Source organism: Colletotrichum scovillei (genome assembly GCF_011075155.1).
Source record: "Colletotrichum scovillei strain TJNH1 chromosome Unknown Contig00010, whole genome shotgun sequence".
Taxonomy (NCBI): domain Eukaryota; kingdom Fungi; phylum Ascomycota; class Sordariomycetes; order Glomerellales; family Glomerellaceae; genus Colletotrichum; species Colletotrichum scovillei.
The window spans coordinates 233,130-250,702 of NW_023336268.1; the positions used below are offsets into that span (position 1 = coordinate 233,130).

The 17,573-nt window shown below is 53.4% G+C and overlaps 4 protein-coding genes across 4 annotated transcripts; all 4 read right to left on the bottom strand.

The window, feature by feature from the left end:
* Window positions 1-1,233: 1,233 nt before the first annotated feature.
* Window positions 1,234-1,974, bottom strand: HER10_EVM0005179 (uncharacterized protein; the record flags this gene model as incomplete). The annotated part of the gene is made up of 2 exons (XM_035474802.1): window positions 1,234-1,517; window positions 1,611-1,974. The coding sequence occupies 2 exons, from the start codon at window positions 1,972-1,974 to the stop codon at window positions 1,234-1,236; spliced, it is 648 nt and encodes a 215-aa protein (XP_035327968.1).
* Window positions 1,975-2,458: 484 nt separating this feature from the next.
* HER10_EVM0010586 (uncharacterized protein) lies at window positions 2,459-3,158 on the bottom strand (the record flags this gene model as incomplete). Its single annotated transcript, XM_035480042.1, has 2 exons — window positions 2,459-3,015; window positions 3,155-3,158. The coding sequence occupies 2 exons, from the start codon at window positions 3,156-3,158 to the stop codon at window positions 2,459-2,461; spliced, it is 561 nt and encodes a 186-aa protein (XP_035328445.1).
* A 4,289-nt stretch (window positions 3,159-7,447) lies between these two features.
* Window positions 7,448-11,848, bottom strand: HER10_EVM0010918 (uncharacterized protein). The gene is made up of 2 exons (XM_035480362.1): window positions 8,060-11,848; window positions 7,448-8,003 (listed from the first exon to the last, which is right to left on the bottom strand). Exons 1-2 carry the CDS (start codon window positions 10,504-10,506, stop codon window positions 7,928-7,930), a joined length of 2,523 nt encoding a protein of 840 aa, XP_035328479.1. The 5' UTR covers window positions 10,507-11,848; the 3' UTR covers window positions 7,448-7,927.
* Window positions 11,849-13,680: 1,832 nt separating this feature from the next.
* On the bottom strand, window positions 13,681-16,676 carry HER10_EVM0012198 (chitin synthase export chaperone). The gene is made up of 3 exons (XM_035481598.1): window positions 15,525-16,676; window positions 14,895-15,466; window positions 13,681-14,840 (listed from the first exon to the last, which is right to left on the bottom strand). Exons 1-3 carry the CDS (start codon window positions 15,763-15,765, stop codon window positions 14,643-14,645), a joined length of 1,011 nt encoding a protein of 336 aa, XP_035328586.1. The 5' UTR covers window positions 15,766-16,676; the 3' UTR covers window positions 13,681-14,642.
* Between the last annotated feature and the right edge of the window lie 897 nt (window positions 16,677-17,573).

A 17,573-nucleotide genomic window follows, 5' to 3' on the forward strand; every position in this document is an offset into this window, starting at 1 on the left:
AACGAAGATATTGCGAACGGAACTGATGTGCGAAAAGATGATTCCGGATATTGACCACACCCACACCGTAACTGATCGCGTGTGCGTGTCGTAGAATGACATCGCCTCCTCCGATGCCGTGTTTGTTCGTCTTAGGCTTGTCGATGAGAATTATCAGTATTCATCGTCCTTTCCCCGCGCTGCTTGCACCCGGGTCGCGCTGGGTTTCTCGCTAACGTCCGATAGTGTAATTGTTGGTATACAGGTGAGCAGGTCAGACCTTTCGGTCGCGACGAGGTCAACAGTACTGCATTGGTCTATTGCGCGTGTGTAGGAGGGGAAGTTCGTAGGCAGAGCCCTCGATCCCTCAGTGGGTGTAAGCGAGTGGAAGGGTATCACCCCTACCTAACCGTCTACCTAGACCCTTTTCTGCCTTTTGATCCAACAAGGAGGAATTGGCCGAAGCCCACGATTCCTCAGAAGTAAAAGTAAGTGGAAGGGCCAGGCTTACGGCCCATTTCCATGCTATCTGACCGGGAACCAGCAGCTGGATCATGGGTAACGGCTGTAGCATCAGCAGCTGCTGGTATGCATACGCCGCCCTCAGGAGCAACCAGGCTTCTTGCTCCGATAGCTTTGGCGGGATGAGCAGATATACGGTGACCGAACATGTCCAAGTCTTCCACGTCTGGAGGCTCATGTGAGCGCCTAGCAGAGGATCTCTGATAGACATCGACCCGCTGCCTAGCCTGACCATCGATTGGCAAGGCACCCATACATGACTAGCTTCGTAAGAAGTCCCAAGATCGCTGCCGGCGAGCTCAAACTCGCGGGCTTCGATCACGGAGATCTTCACATGCTGTCCACCTCCTGCTTGCCACAGTTGCGTCGGTGTCACGTCGAACGTGATCTCCATGTCTTCAAGGTCGAGGAGAGAGTGGGTGACGTGGTCCTCCATGATAATATCTTACTAAGACGACGCTAATGGCGCGAAAGATGGCTTCAATGTATGGGGGAAAGAAAGAAGAGCAAGCCAACATCGGCTCTTCTCATGTCTTCCTGACTTGAATGATGTGGTGCTCGCTAACCCCCGCGATCACTTCGGCCGTCTCCTCGAATAAGCCCAACATAGTGTACTTGGATATGTCCACTAACTTGATGTTCTGCGTTGTTCCTTGGTTTCGCCCGCAGTAGTGAACCGTGTACCTGGTCCCGGGGAAGCCGTGGAGGCCCGCACTGCACTGATTATACGTGCTAAAGAGCACCAATGACATTGTCGAAATCCCGTAGGAGCGACAGTAGGTGCGATGTGAGGAATCTTGCCAGGGGTGGTATATACTCAAGAGGAACGCAACAATAAGCGGGACTATCATCCTTGTTGTTGCGAGCCACCGCAGTTCCTGCCTTCGCCTCTTCCTTAACAGCCATGCCGATCAGCTTGGCCAGGTGGTAGAACTCTTCAGGGAGCGGGTCGCCGCTATCATTAATGAGATCGGCGCCAGAAGATAGATACTTAAGTTTCTCTCTAATATGGACCTCTATGGCCATCATGTCCACATACTCCATCACCCCAATCAAGTTAGCCTTAAAATTAGCAATCATAGTACCAAAACAAAAGGTTACGAACTTACTACTCTCGACGTCCTCCAGATGTCTAGAGCCCTTTGGGAGGTCGACTTCCACGTCGGCTAGGGCCTCTTGGAAGTCGCCCATTAGGGTAGTCACGTAAGGCGCGTCGAGGATCTTCGACACCCCGGCGACGCTCTTGGGGTTAGGTGGCCTCGTGTCCGCGATGACTCCCTTGCTCCCGAGGCTTGGGTGGGACTTGGAGGCGACAGTGGTCTCCTGGTAAGTGCGGCGAGGGGGTTCGGCGATCTCCTTAATATAGCCAGATACGCTCTTACTACTAACGTTGGGCTCTGGGCTATCGGGTTCATCGGTATTATCGAGAACCTGCCCAAGACGGACCCGTTCGGTCACACCACAGACGCGCATAGGCAGTCGCTTGAGGGCCGCTGGTATACGTTCTCGTTGTAGGTCCCAGATGATCCGACGGTCCGCGATATCCCGAGATACACGGAAGTCCAGGCAGCGAGGGTCCGTAGACCGGCTCGGTCAGGATGAACGACGAGACAGGCACTAGTATGCCCGCTTCCATCTTGACCAGGTGACGCGGAACACGGTTATGGCGCTTTCGAAGCGGGGGAAGAAGGTGTAGACGCGGAGCAGCCTATGGCAGCTGAAGTCCACCGTAAGCAAGCTTCAGAGGGTCGAGCATGAACTCTTTCATGCGACCGCCGCGAGGGTTGGAACAACCCAGCACGCTCTTTCGTTTGTCTCGCAACTCGAAACGGGCCCAGGGTAGCACTGCTGATTCGCTACGGCGGCTGTGGGCGCTTTACTAGTCTGAGGGGCGCCAGGTACGTGGCAGCAGTAGATGAGCTGGTAGTCGATTGCTTCCGCGGGCCCCTAGTATGACCTATAGCGAGAACGAACGGTAGTGGTTTCGTAAGGTTGGTGGTATCGTCGTTAAGAAGATTGCCAAGAGGCGTTGGTACTTCTCGTACACCTCTATGCGGCTCAGGTTGACCCTGATCACCGCGGCGCCGCTCGAGTCCGTGAAGCTTTGGATTAGGCTGATTCCTTGGATGAGTTCCCGCAGGAGATGCGGGTTACGCTCATCTCCCGCGTACTCATGACCTTGCATGATGCTATTAAGGTGGTTAGCACCCCTCAAGATGCATAGCAGGTTGCGCTTAAGCCAGAGCAGAAGCACGCCGAAGATAACGTCCGAAAGCTTAATGGCCTTATCGGCAAGGCTCTTGACAACCTCCTGACGATTGTGGATAACTCGGACGTTAGTGTGGCGGAGCTCCTTAGCGAGAGAGACCGCCATGCCCGTGAGGACACCACAGTCGACCTCCTCGTCGACGTCTCCGAGGAGGTCGAAGTCGCCCGCGGTTGGGACCTCGAGAGCGTCTGAGGCGCTCGCGGCGCCGACAACGTCGTCTTCATCGACCTCCTCAGCCGGCTGGGCTGGCAGCTGAGGACGAGCACTTACGCGGGGGAGTTGGCGCTGGACGCGGGGGAGTTGGCAGAGAGCCGCGCAGGAATGTCGATGGTACTATAATATTAGTGGAAGTTTTAAAGTTTTAGAGGTATAGAAGGTACTTACACATTAATGCGGCGACGGGCGTTGTAGTCGTCCTCGCCCAGGACAGCGCCTTGGGGCGGCGGGGGCGGCGGCACGTATAAGTGCTCAGGGCCCAGTACGATGAGGGGCTCGTAGAATCTCAAATTATAATTAGCTAGGCCTAGGCCACACAATTATTATAGAGGGAAGTACTTACCCCTCGAAGGTCTTTTGCAGGGCGTCGCGCTTCTGGGGAACAGTAGTGTCGATGTCTCATGCACAAAGGGTCCCGGGGGATATGCCGTGGTCGAAGTGGCCGCATAGATAGGTGGTAGATCGAGTAGGTAGATGAGAGACGTCTCACAACAAGTCGAATGGTAATACCTGGGAGTGTGGGAGAGAGAAAGCGAGTGTGATCGGGGTGCTCTGCGTTGAACTTTGTGCCAAGTGCTTCTCCTGTGTAGTCTTTGAAACCGACAGCATGCTACTGATTCGCTGGCTTTGCTTCGCATTAGGATAGGCGAATCAGGCAGTATACGAGGTGCCGGTTGCGCTCCCTCACACTCTCTCCCAGAAACAACGCTGAGTGGCTGAAATTGAGTCGCCAGAGAGAAATCCGACGAAGTGGCCCTTGCTTGCTTTATATAAGTCCCTTGAGGCATGGAGTTGTGATAAGTCTTTTCACGTGGTCGTCCCGCCACCACGATCCAACTCCATCTCGGGTTCCAGGGCCTCTGACCTAGAGCTGAGACAGCTAGAACAGAATGAGCTGCCCGATCCACGTAGGCCAATCCCTCGAAGCGATCCTTCAAGTGATTGTCAAAGATTTCGTATACGGCCTCAAACACGCCGAGCGAGTTCCAAGAAAGGAAACCGCCATTTGCGCTGACCTGAAATTTGCCCTCAATGACGGTCGAGGCAGTATTGATAGATGCCAATCATTCCTGGCACCCTACATGCGTCTCACGAAGAAGCCCAAACGGAAAAAAGCATCCACGATGATGCTCGTAGCTGTGTAGAATATAAGGGAGGGAGATGGTGTCGCGTCAACTCCATGGGCGGCAATTGGCGTACCCCGTCGCCTGTGTCCCAGGCAACAACGAAGAGCGTTCGGCTGAGGCTGCACAATTCCTTCAACAGCAGGTCGTAGTCTAGGCGAAGCCAAGCGTGAACCATCGCGATCGGAACGGTGGGCTTGCCTCCTGACAATAACGTTAGCTCATGGCACTGCTATCAAGACGTGTAGACTCACTATTCAACTACCGCCTCTGCCGATGAACTGTCCAAAGGTACGCAATAGCTACAGAGAGAGGTGGCCGAAGAAGAAACCACAGCAGCAAGGCCCAATCAGCATGAGACTGTGCCGTTCAAACAGTCTTGCAGTATTGACCGATTTGCCCGAGAGTTCAGTCTATAGTACGACTTCAGATCAAGGTTCAAGCTGTTTGGCACGGCCGTCTTTAGTAGCTTCGCGTTGGTGTCGCTCTGGGCAGTGATGATGCCCTTCTTGAGGACTTCCCTCACCAGGGCCTCACCTCTTGCGGTCTTGGCGAGCTTCTCGATCTCCGACTCGGCCCTGGAGATTTTGACTAAGAGGATAAGCTCGTATAGACGGGCCACCGCATTTCCGGCCTTTGCCTCCTCCTTGACAGCCATGCTAATCAGCTTGGCCAGATTATAGAACTCTTCTGGCAGCGGGTCGCCGCTGTCGTTGGTAAGAGCGGCGCCAGAAGATAGAATGATAGGGCAGCCGGACACGGGTCAGTCAGGCAAGGCGAAGGATATGGTGATGCCCAGAGCATTGGCGGATGCCTTTGGCTCGGATTGCCTGATGTTCTGTCCTCAGACGAACAGCGGCCATCCCACCACTTCCGTCAAACCCGACGAGATCGTGAATATATAGGTCTGCGTTCCAGGAACCAGCTGACACATGAGATCGCACGTCGCTCCTTCGTGTCGAAGTACTGGTGAGGAGCGTTCGCTGATGAACAACAGACGTCAACAACAGGCCCAGTATACATACATCTGTCCAACAGTCGTCCCATTTCGGTGTAGTGTGAACGGGGCGCGATCACGTCGTACTGGACGAAATCGTCCGCAGCACCAGACTAGTCAGCCTCGAAGACTGTGGGAAACAGCTATATGCCGGAATGGCTAGGGCCTGGAAACACTACTTCATCTGTCAGCTCGATCCTTCAACAAACGAGACACTATAGCACGTCACAGAGATAGGGACGTACCGAAATATCGAGACTCTTGGACAGATCAGGAGGCAGTGCACATCTGCTTGAACGCGCGTGAACGCGGACTTTGTCCGGACGAAGGAAGGCGCTAACTACATAGGCGATATACCGCTTCTGCTACCTGCAAAAGGGCCCGGGGGATAGTGCCGACCCAGAACGTCAAGAAAAACGAGATGCCAGCAACCAGAACACATCTATGGGATGAAAAAGATCAGAAAGAGTACGAAGGACCTCAAGATTCTAGGGAAGGGGGGAGGGGGGGCATACGCGGAGACTCTACCAACCGAGGAGGGTGATGTGCTTGTAGCACGCAGCTTCAAGTCCCTCCACTGTTGTCCGATCGGTGCCACTGCCGCCTCAGTCGCTGGTGATTTCTCGCGAGGGCCCGGAGTCTTCCGTAGACTCCGCAAAAAAGGGCGCCCAACTACATGTACCGAATCTTAGTAGGCGGGGCAGCAACGAGAAGTTGCAGATGTCACCTAGGCCGGATCATGGTATATGGCAGCAGGATCAAACAGCGAGGCAGGCGCGCGGACAAAGTAAGCTGACGGGAATAGAGCGAATATATACTGGGATCCAGATCAGATCGTAGTCCGAAGGTTCTGAACATCCAGGAGAGAGGAGACGACCGCTCCTCATCTCCATGTCGCGTCGTGTTATAATATCGTAAAACACGTAGTCGGCCAGGATATTCAAAGGACTTGTGTCTCACGTGGACGCGATATAGATGTGGGCCCGGGGGACTTAGATATAAAGAAGGGGGGAGGAAGAAAGGTCGATTATAAGGTGACCGGTAGGAAGGGAAGAAGACAACCTGAGAGCACGATATCCCTCCTGAAGTGCGAGGCGATGTCTGCCGAGTATAGTTGCTGGGCGATAACAAGGCCAGAGTTGAGTAGTCGGGCCTGGGCCCCGGGGGCCACGCAGAATAGTCTGATGAGGGTTGGGGATAAGAGTAAGGTTAGGAGGTGAAGAAGGAAGAAATCAGCGGAACGAGAGGTCGCGGGGGATCCGTTGGTAATAGCTCAGATGATGCCTTCATGGAGAAGAATCAAAACCTGACAACCTCCACCGCCTGGCATACGGGAAGATGCAGGCCATCGGCAGGCAGCGTTTCCATCGCCCGAAAGCGCCAGTCCAGGAGAACCAAGATCTCCTTGATGATCTTTGAGCTAGACAATCCGCGGCCCGACGTTTGAAAGTTGGCACTCGTAGTTTGCAAGGGTTTGTAGTGAACGGGACCAAAGGCAATCTGATTTGCCTCATCAAAGATTGCCCAATGTTTCCAGGATGCAAGACATGGAATTGTAGGAGTGGTTGGAATCTCAGACTCCCGCGCAGGAGACATGCAGCTCGCCTAGGTGCCATTTCAAGCAAACAAGACTGACTGACTGGCTCGCCTCATGTTGTTGCCCATGCCGCATACCAATCTAACATGAGAGATACATCAAACAAACGGATAGGCGCAACTGACGAGAGTGTCAGGGCACACACGGTCCACTAAGAAAGCCAGTGTGCCACGGCTGCTAGCCGTCTGAGCAGTTATCTCAACCAAGATGCCTGGCTTGACCACGATCGCAAGGTCAGTGGGCGGGCGTGAGCAGATGGGACCAACGATGCCCAAGTGGTGGCCGTCATCCGGTGAAAATGAACGGGTCACCAATCTGCCGGCCCCCGGACTCCGTCCGCGACAACACAGTATCCGAAATCTCAGACGCCAGCTCCGACCACATGCCAGCATCAACTACTCCGTAGGCCTTTCTGATATGTGATGACTCTTGGCGACCAAAGAGGTTGGGAACGTCGCAATATAGTCCCGCGGCGCAGTCGTCCCTGCCAATCGGATTCATAGCCGAGGTTGAAATGCCGGAATACGAGATGCCAGCCCGGTGCCATGGACCGGGACGTCGCATCCGCGAAAAAGGAGAAGGGGCTGTCAAACGGACGCCTCTGAGCCGCATGACGCACTACCCCCCAAAGACAAACATGGCTTTGACTACCTACAATGCGGTGGAGCCATTGAGGCTCACAGTGAAAGTCGCGGGTCGAGAGTAAGAGGCCTCTTAGGCCTTTGAGAAATAAGTTTCATTGTTCCCTCCGCTCTCAACACTTCTATCTATCCCGTCCATACCACGAGAGATGGGCTCAGACACAGAGCCATGCATAGACTCTAGACGAGCAACTGCAAGATGCAAGACATGCTCAAAGGCACCTCTTCTCCCAAAAGAAAGCCAAAAACTCCACCATGTCTACAGTGTCCCAGGCAGCATCGTCCACCCAATTACAATTATGGCAAGCAGCCAAGCTTCGGCACCTCCGTGCCATCATATGCTGCCTGGGACTCAAAGAACCAAATCGTATGGCGACATGGCTTGATGACCAAAATGGCTGCGACGGTACGCAACCCAACGCCATTGCAGGCCAAAGTTCCACTGAAGCCGCAGGAAAAGACACCCAATGAAATCAGAAACCAGGGGTATCTCCGCCATTCTCCTTCCTTATAACGTGAAAGACCTCCAATTCCTTTCTCGTGTTTGTGCTTTCACAGCCACTGAAATTCCTCGTCATTGTCCTACTCAATCTCCGAATCCGGCATCGCCGGGACATCTGGCGATTCGTATTCATCCCATGCTTTTTGTATGACGTCCCTATGACATTATGTTAGCTGCCTTTACTTATTCTCGTAAAGACACTGAATACTCACGCCTCAACCTTGATCAGTTCCACCCCCTTCTTGCGGCAAAAGACCAAGAAACGCCTCTTGGTGCGGTCCCTCTTAAACTCAGCCAAGAGGTCACCTCTAGGCTTGCCATCTGGCGAAATTACAACGCCGTCCTTGCAAACCACAATGACCTTGGCAGTGTCGGTGGCCCATTTCATCTCCTGGATGTGTTCTAATTCCAAGTGGAAATTTACCGGCTTGGCGTAAATGCCCCAGGTCAAGGTGTCGCTTTCCGCAAGCACTTGGTGCTCAAAAATTTGCTCTCCATTGTCCGGAATCCAATGCCAGTACTGTGTCACACCGGTGCTAACGCTGTTGAGTCGGGACTTGATCCGGTTCAATGCCCAGTCATGTTGGCCGATATGATCGCCGCTATAGTCATCAACGTCGGTGAAGCCGTCATAGTGTAGATCTTCATCTTTGAGCTTCCCAGGGATCCTTGCTGTCCTAAGCTTCTTGGATTGCCTGGCAAGTTCGGGAGTCGGCGGCGCACTCAAAGGTGTCTCGCTTTTGCGAGATTGAAGTTGGCCTGGTGGCATTTGACTTTGTAGCGGAGGCGGGGGCGGAGGCTGAGGTTGCGGTTGAGGCTGGACAGGTGGATGAACCTGAGGCTGTACATGGGGCTGCATCTGAGGCTGCACCTGCTGGACTTGAGGCTGGGACTGGAGTTGGAGTGTCGGTGTTGGGGCAAGCGGACGCTGGGATGCGAGGGGGTACTCTTCGTTGATGAAAAGTTTCCGCTTTTTGTTGTTTGGGGTGCCTCTGGCCGAGTTGGGCGAGTCTTTTGGCGCCATCTTCATGCCTGACGGTCTTCCGATGCTCTTTTTACCGTTTGCGAGTCTCAGAGCCACGTACTTTGAATCGTGGTAAAAGTCATGGATCGTCTTGGCCAGATTGAAGTCCGGCCCATCCAAGATAATGATTTCCTGCAGGCGTTGGCGTAACCACTCCAGAGGGGTGATGTCAAGAGTCTTGAAGCCTTCCAGAGTTCGCAGAGTGTCGGCTAGACGGAAAATGGTGTCGTAGGAAACCAGCCGGGTCATCATATACTTCTTTCCCACCAGTTGGTAGGGGCAAAAGTCGGCGTCGCTCAAAAACTTCAGAATAGTCTCTCCTCGGTTTACCTGTCTTCCCAGTTGGAACTTCATGCTGGTCTGCCCCTTTTCTAAAGCAGTTTGTAGCTTATCTCGCCATGACTGCAAAGTCGGCTCGATCGTGGGCACGATATCCGGCCAGGCTGGGTCCCAGTACTCGTGTGCCCGATCAATCTTGTTGACGGGTACACCGGCCATGCACTCGGGATGCGTAAAGATCTTCCCGTCGTGCTTCAACAAGAGGTTCGCTTTGGTGATTGGAGTCATGTCCTCTTCTGTCTCGTCAGTAGCCGTTGAGCCCTCGGCAAAGCTCTTATCTCGGGAGCCAGGTCGGCTATGGCCGATGGGAGTTGCAGTGCCGTTGGTGAAGCTGCCGTTGGCGGCTCGTTCGTTATATACATCTTGGGCGTTGAGTGCCTTGAACCCCCTCGTGGGCGGCGTTTGATTTATAGACGACGGGACGTCGCAACAGTTTGTGCTCTGCCAAACGCAGTTACCACATGCTTGAAATTCAGGCATGTCGAGGCCAATGCATTGCACAAAGGGGCCTCTGCCGCTAGCACATTGAGCGCACTGCTGCGATTGTTTCCGGACGAGGCCTGTGGCTTGGATGATGGCGCCTTTCCACTTGTCTTCCGCCTCTCCAAAGGCCTTCATGTCGTCCTGGCTGAATGTGATGCCATCGCGGAGCTGAACAGGTCGTTTCTGAGGTAAGCTGGATAGATATATGACGATCCTGTTGCTCGATACGAGGCGGTTCACCGGTCCAACAGTACGACCCGATGCGTCAATGATCATGGTCAAAGGAGGCTGATTAGGTCTGACATGGCTGGGGATCGTTACCGCGGCGCCGTTCCGATGCTCTCCGTTGGTGTTCATGCCATTGAGTCCAGCACTGGCGACCTTGCTTAGATGTGACGCTTCAATATGCGCCGAATCGCGGCGCGGGGCGGCGCCGGCGAGGGCTGCAGCTGCAATGCTAACACGTGCATCATTCTCTTTCCGGCGTTGCTCGTCGAACCAGACAGCCAACTGCCTCTGATGATGTTCGCGCTGAATCTTCATATCCTTCCTAGTGTTTTGGAACCTGTCGTTGAGCTCTTCAAGGTGCTTATGTTCCCGGGTGATGGCGCGGTGAACTTCGAGGGCACGTCGCTCGAGCTCGTTCTTCTCCAAGTTTAGCTCGGTTAAGCGTGCCATGTAGTACTTGGCATTGTTGAGATACTCTTTGTCGAGGTTTTCATCGTCTTGCTCTTGCAGCTGGCGCATGGACTCCCAGTATTGCTCCTCATCCTGGGTGACAGGCCTCCTGTCATCTCCAGGATCAAAAGGCATGGTGAAGGCGCCCCAATTGGCAGGGTAGCGGTGGTGGTGATGGTGAGCAGATGAAAAGGGCGGGTTTTGAGGGGACGTGTGAGTGAAATGCGTCGATAAAGGCAGCAGTGCGGTTCATCCAAAGTTGGAGACACGGGGCGCGAGCTCTCGAGATCGGTCGGGCAGAAAATCGAGATTACTTGAGCACGAGGGTGCGACCGTTCCAAACAAGACTGGGGTTTCGCATTGAAGGAGATGGAGAATCTTGAATGGAAATGAAATGCGGCGACAGTCCGACCAGGGGTGTGAACTGTGTGGATAAGCCGAAGATGTCGCGAGCGTCGATCAATCCGCGGCGACCTTGGGTGTGTTATGCGGGCGCTATGGCCTGTGAGCCTGTGAGGTGAGGTGAGGTGCTGTCGAGATTTGTGTGTGCCAGTGTGGGATGAGAGGGGTTCTGAAAGTCAGACCGGGGATGGCAAAGTAAGGCGAGGTAGGTTAGGTAGGTATCCCGTAGTGGGAAGTGTAAACCACGTAAAGGGTCGGAAGGAAATAGCCGACGGGAGATGAAAACGTAAAGCGACAGTTGGAAGTTGGTTGAAAGTGAGGGTGAGGTGAGGGTGAAGACGGTAGATGAGGCGATAGCGTCAAAAGATACGGATAGGAACTTGACCGCAACGGGTAGCGGGATGTGGGTGAGTGAGACGTCAAGCGACGCAGATTTGCAGGACGGTGGCTGCTAGTGTGCTGTACGACAGTCCCAAGTCCCTAGGTGGCCGTATCGAAATCAAAATTCCGAGCAATAGAAAGGTAGCGCGGGTGAGCAGGGGAGGAAAAATGGACTAATGCACTTAGTTGGCTGAGGTGCGTCGATGTCGTTGAGGATAGGCGGATTATAGGCCCGGTGGAATTTGGCGATAGACGGATACCTTCAAGCACGCGGTCGGAAAATGGCAATGGGTGCCGGGCTGGGTCAATGGCTGAGAAGGGTGAGCGAGACAGGCCGGGAAGTGATGGGCCGGATTCTCGAGGGCAGAAAAGGTCCGGGGTTACTGCCCAGTGATGATTTGCTGTCGTAGATGCGGACAGAAAGACGTGATGCGATGCGGGTGCGAATGAGATTGGATGGTTCCTTGGGAGAATACCTAGGTGAGTAAGGTAAGGTAGGTAGTCGACTGCACCAAATTGCACCTCAGTCGATGTTGGAAGGCGATTGATTAGTCGTCAGGTAATGAGTATCGCGTATTTGCACGTGATCTAACACAATAAATTAGACGCTTACTCCCCTGTGCCGACGCAATGGAAGGGATGAGGGGGGGGTGGGCAAGATAGTCATTCGTGTATGTACTTGTATAGAGTACGAATAGATAGGGAGTTGGACTGGGGGGAGGTGGGTGTGTGTGTGAGGTAAGATACCTTATTGTGCAATGGATGATGGGGCAGACTGCAGACCGGGTCTAAGAGAAGTTGCGCGTTGGTCGGTCGTCGGCTGTTACGAGCTGTCCGATAATCGACAATCCCCTGATGGACTACCGAGTCGGTTGCGGAAAATGTTTTGTCTGGGGAGGGGAAAGCCAAGCAAACAGAACCCGGGTTTGAATCAGATCGAATGCGTGGTGGCCTTGATTAGAAACCTACCTAGAAAGATGTACTCCGTACCCGGGGGGGGAAGAAAGGGGGCCTTGTGTGAGGGAGAAGGAAAAATTCAACAAAATGAAAGAAAACGCCGGGACAATGGACAATAGCTGGCACCTTGGTCCATGGGCTAAGGTAGGAAAAGCAGCATCAATTTGCTTGCTTCCCCTGCTTTCCTAGTCCCTGAGGCACCTATTCCTATCATGCATCACACCTACCCAAGTACCTTACCTTGCGGAGGAGCTAAGTAGATCATCAACCAGATGGCCCCCTTCACAAAAGGTAATCAATGCCGATGGAAATCCGCACATAGACACAATAAAGTAAGGCACCTCAAATGCATACTGAAATAGTAGGTCAGCTCAAGCACTATTCGTATGAACGTACTCCGTACATACACACTCTTGCCTCAATGTTGGCAAAAGGGCAAGAAAGAATTGCCAGTTGCCCCCACCGGCACATGCACAATACTGAAGAGGAAGCCAATCAACATTCACTGCGTCCTTCCCTTGTTCTATCTTCGGGTGCAATACCCTGCTAGATGGTATCAATAGTTGAGGTAACCTAAACTGATACGAATACCTTGTCACTTACCTAGTATGGAGTACTTAAGCACTTAAGGTAGCGCTACAAAGTACAGAGTACGGAGCACCTTAAGGTAAGGTAGGTAGGTAACGTAAGGTGCTGAGGTGTGTTGGCCCATGCATTTATTGTGCATGTACCTTTCCAATGTATTTTCCCCAGTCCCTCGTGCCTCCCTAGCAAATATTGTTCGACATGGAAATCCGGGCAAGTATTGCGCAATCGGCAGGATGCTCAAGGTACTTACTTACGCATGGATGCAGATAGAGCTTCTTAACCATCCTATGGGCAACACAAACTCATTCCCTCAATCATGTTGATAGAACTGGTTTGTATTGCTCCAAAGAACCATGTCTCATGACAATTGAAATCTAATTACCTAGGTATTCGACCCTATTTTACAATGCCGCACCCAGACCACGTGATTGGGCGCAAGTGCGAGGAAACTCAGGAAAGCCGCTTAGCTTCAGGCTAGCGCACGCCGATAACAGATCCGATGTACCCGATAAGGCTCCTTGACCTGGGTGCCTGGGTCCCCTCCACCTCTTAAGATACTTGTCTCGTCCCCTCCTCCAATATCAAAACCTCCAAGTTCCAGCTTACCCTACCTGCTCAACCGTTTAACCGCCTGAACTGATGCCATGAGGTCTGGACTTCCGACACTGACTGGCAGAGTGATGTGCTGCCCGGTCGATTAGTCACCATCTGTACGACTTGTATCCGGTATGCCAGTACGGATACCTTTTTTCACCTCACGCTCTCCGTACATTAGGTAGCTAAAACTTCACTCGGCCTCGTTTCCGTGTTCCGGTCTCCGTGCATCTGTGACTGGGTCTCCACCTCCACTTCCCACCCCTCCCAATCCAAATCCTACCTTGGAGACACGGACGCAGATCGTAAAAAACCTTCTTTTTGTTAACTTTTTTCAATCAAGCTTGCTTATCAACGCTTGTCTGTCCGTGTATCCGTATCTATATTTCCTCCCCCAGCCTCCAAGCCCGAGCCTCTCGCGCTGCTCGGGCAGTGGATGCGACTTTATCTTGTGGGCTGGGACATTGCTCGCTTGTTGCTCCTTGCCTTCAAGGTTTTGCCCGGGGGTCTCGCCGACTACACATCTAATTAGCCCACCAACGGCGGACCATCTGTTATGCTTCACCTTGATTGACCATTCAAGTCTTTTTCAAGCTTCATCTAAGCTCATACCAAATTTGTCCCCCTTTGCTGTTACTATAACGTGGATGGCAGGCCAAACTCAATATAGCCTTCGAGTCAAGCTGCCACATGTACCCTTATTGCAGAGTCACATAGTGTGTACACATGCCAAGACATCGCTGCCTCGACTTGTGTATCCGTACAAACTCGGAACAAGCTAGGTAGAACCGGAGAATGATACCTTCACCTGGACAAGACTTCCTCCGTGTCATCTTGCGCTTATACTGGCCTCCCCGGCAAAGGACCACGCGGCTTGCATTCCCTTCCGACCCCTCCCCCTTGTTGACCTCCCCTAGCTGACGACTCGTAATCTCCTACCAGGCGCGCTGAAATTGCTCTATCTTGATTGAATTAAACTATGTACTACTGACACCCGTGGGCATCGATACCTATACGTGCTAACGTTATTAACCTATTCGCTATTGCTGGTTGCTGGTTGATCCTACAATCAACCGGCCCCGCCTCGGCCGCCCGCCTCAACCCAAAAACTCAAAATCGGCCGTGTCTCGGGATGCAGCCCGACCTGTAAAGACAGTTTTTACCCCCCAAACGCCATTCTGATTCAATGCCCATGTCGTCGTCATCCCCAAAGTAACACAGATGTCCCGAAAATATTTGCTGCAGATCGGCAAGATCCGGACTCTTGTCGTGAAATTTCGCCGTGGAAAACGCCCATTCAATGTCTAGACGGTGTCATGCACATCCTCGCCGCCAACCTCGATGCCGCATTAGTACCTTGCGGAGTAGCGCGCCGGTGCTGGAGAGGGCGAGTAGGAGTGATCGTATCCGCCAGCGTGGTTGTAGGGGTCGTTGTCATAAACAGTCGCTCGACGATCCTCCTCTGGCAGCAGCTCCTTGACCTCCCAGTTGTTCATCCTGGTTCCAACTGAGAACTCGAGGTCCTCGCGGGTAATAGAGTCCCAGTACTGTAGTGGCGGATCAGTAAATGTTGTCGTTTCAAGATTCTCAAGTTTACATACCTTGTACACCATCATGACACCCAGCAGGTTGCAGATAGTGGCGAAGAAAAGGCCGTCGAGGTAGTGGCTGACGGCGGTGCAAATCTGAGTGCTCACGGCGTACAGAATCACTTGGCCAACGACGAAGAAGAAGATGCCAAAGGCAATGTCGCCCAGCGGCCAGCGGTCCTGGAGAGTCCTAACGACGAGGAGGATTTGCAGGGCAACGTAGACGAAGAGCTCGATGGCGTTGAGCAAGTACAGGACGACGAACAGGCCGACGGTGTTGGTGGGACCTAGGCCAGCCCATGACTTGAAGGTCGCAAGGGAGACGAGGAAGCATATCGCAAAGGCCACCAAAGAGCAGACGCGCAAGAGCCAGACGGAAAGGAAAGTGCCATCCTCGTACAACTGGAAGCCAACAAAGCCGTTGATCAACAGGCAAGTAATCAGAGCCGATGACAGGCCATTTTGAACTGACACGAAGTACGGGTAAGGGGCGGATCCAGGGGGGACGACACCTGCGTCGACGCAAAGCGAGATGAAACTCAGAAGCATGTAGATGTAGAAGAACATGAGGATTTCCTTGCGACCTATCCATGTTTTGTCAGTACTTCTATCAGAAATGAGGGTTCGTGAACGCTGACGTACCGACAGCAGTGAACTTGCCACGAATGTGCAAGATCATGACGACGGTCATGAGCAAAGACACAATATGCATGGCGCTGGCAGCACCCTCGAAAATGATGGTGTTTGCCAGCTCGATATTGCGCGCATAGCAGTCCGGCTCAATACCAACGCCGCTCGTCACTTCCGTGATAGGGCCGATGGATGCGCACAATGGCAGCGGCGCCATGTGGCAGATGTTGGTGAAGTCGCCGAAGCCTGACATGATGGGCTACGACCGACCTACGGCGATGAGTCTGTCGGAAGGGCAAATGGCGAAATGGCAGCGTCGAATGGTTTAAACGGGGTGCGTGGTATGCGGTTCAAAGGCTCCGTCGAGGGTCGTTTGAAGTTCTCGACAGGGGTGATGGCGAAAGGATACTCGAGCGATGGACAGAGTCGAGGCCAAGCGACGGATTCGACGTGATATGGATAGCGTTCCGTCAAGAGTGAGCGAGAGGTCCGGCGAAGCCCGGTCGTATCGTCGCGAACGAAGGGGACGATGGTGCGAGTGGACGAGGAATGGATGTTTCGATGGACGTCAAGGGAGGTCACTCGGATGGAGGGCGGGCGGGCTGATCGTGGAGATGAGGCGTCGGGGGTCCGTGACGGGAGATTGCAATAATCAGGAGTCCGAGTTCAAGAGCGATGGAGAGAGGTTTTTTTTCTCGGAGAGGGTTCTTGTCGACGACGATGACGATATTACGGAGGCAGCGACGACAACCTAACGGTGAAGATGGAACGGACGGAGCGAGGGTGCGACAACGAATGACTGGACAAGAACCTGATTCTGATGAACGGGCTGGTGGTTGGGAGCGAGTGACAGTGAACGGTTGCTGTCCGACGACAAGCTGAAGCTGAACGGGGGGAACGTTGGAGCAGCGTTGCTGTGGAAAAGGGAGAAAAGGAGCCCACTCTGGGACACTCTGAGGCCCTGCAGGTGCAGGACAAGCGCGGCAAGTGCCAGGAATCAAAGTGTACAAGTGCCAGGAAGGGGCGGGCAAGCGGGCAAGGCGGGTAGCACAGCAAGGAAGGAAGCGCACAGCTGGAAGGAGAAGGGTCAAGGGGACCACTGGGAAGGTAGAACGCTCTCTCGTAAGAGGCGCCTTCCCGGTCCAGGAACGGGACGGAGTGGGGCGAATGGCAATCTTTGCAGGTCGAAAGGTGGCTGGTGGCTTTCAATGTTCCCCAATTAAATACAGCAGAATGCCATTCTTGCCGGCCTCTGACTGGCTAATTCGTGTTCTTCCTTCCCTCCCATGGAGCGTTGGAGACTTGGAGTGCGTATTCTCGGCAAATTGTCCTAATTTAGCAGCATCGCCCCTGCCCAGTCCACTGAAGCGACGTCCATTCTTCCCCGCTAGCTCGAACACGAGGCCCTGTCGCCCGGTCTGGCAAGAAGTGTAAGCAGGTGAGATCCCCGTTGTAGCCAGTTGCCCAGCCACTTTTTGGAGCTTCCATATGGCGTAGAGTGCTTATGTAATTTCTCCCTTTCATTGTCGCATCTCCTCAATTCAATGCCCTCTTCTCTCTGAGACGAGGCGCATTCTGTGCATACGTCTGGCCTTAATTGCTTTCGTATCCATTTCCAAATTCCACCATCGTCAAACAAAGACATTGAGTCGGGTGTGCAACGCGTTGCTCGTCCCTGCGTCAGGAAAGAAAAAAATCTGACATCGAAACAAGACAAACCTTGCAAAGAACAGCAAACTCCCGCTGTCACTCACGCGGGCACGCACTCTCTCTCTCCGTCGTCCAGTCAACCGTCGCATGGTTTTCGTCCCAACTCGCCCCAAACTCTCTGCCTCTGCGATAATTACCTGCAAACCGGTTATCAGAATGAGCCAATGACCAAGATGTGCCTACAGACGGTCATGTCTTTGTGTCTGGCCATGGCCCTGCCTATGTATCACAGTTGTTGACCTGACAGTCCCAGCGGCGAATCAATATTGATCAACCACCGCGGCAACCGTCTCGGTGTAGCCCACAACCCGTGCAATACGTTGTCGTCCCAGCTTATTGGCCCAGCCGAAC

Excerpts from the sequence above, each read along its gene's own strand:
- HER10_EVM0010918 (XM_035480362.1), bottom strand. The coding sequence starts at position 10,506 with ATGCCTTTTGATCCTGGAGATGACAGGAGGCCTGTCACCCAGGATGAG. Across the intron at positions 8,004-8,059 it reads GAACTGATCAAGGTTGAGGC|GGACGTCATACAAAAAGCAT; the intron begins GTGAGTATTCAG and ends ATAATGTCATAG.
- HER10_EVM0012198 (XM_035481598.1), bottom strand. The coding sequence starts at position 15,765 with ATGTCAGGCTTCGGCGACTTCACCAACATCTGCCACATGGCGCCGCTG. Across the intron at positions 15,467-15,524 it reads TGGCAAGTTCACTGCTGTCG|GTCGCAAGGAAATCCTCATG; the intron begins GTACGTCAGCGT and ends AAACATGGATAG. Across the intron at positions 14,841-14,894 it reads GTGTCATGATGGTGTACAAG|TACTGGGACTCTATTACCCG; the intron begins GTATGTAAACTT and ends CCGCCACTACAG.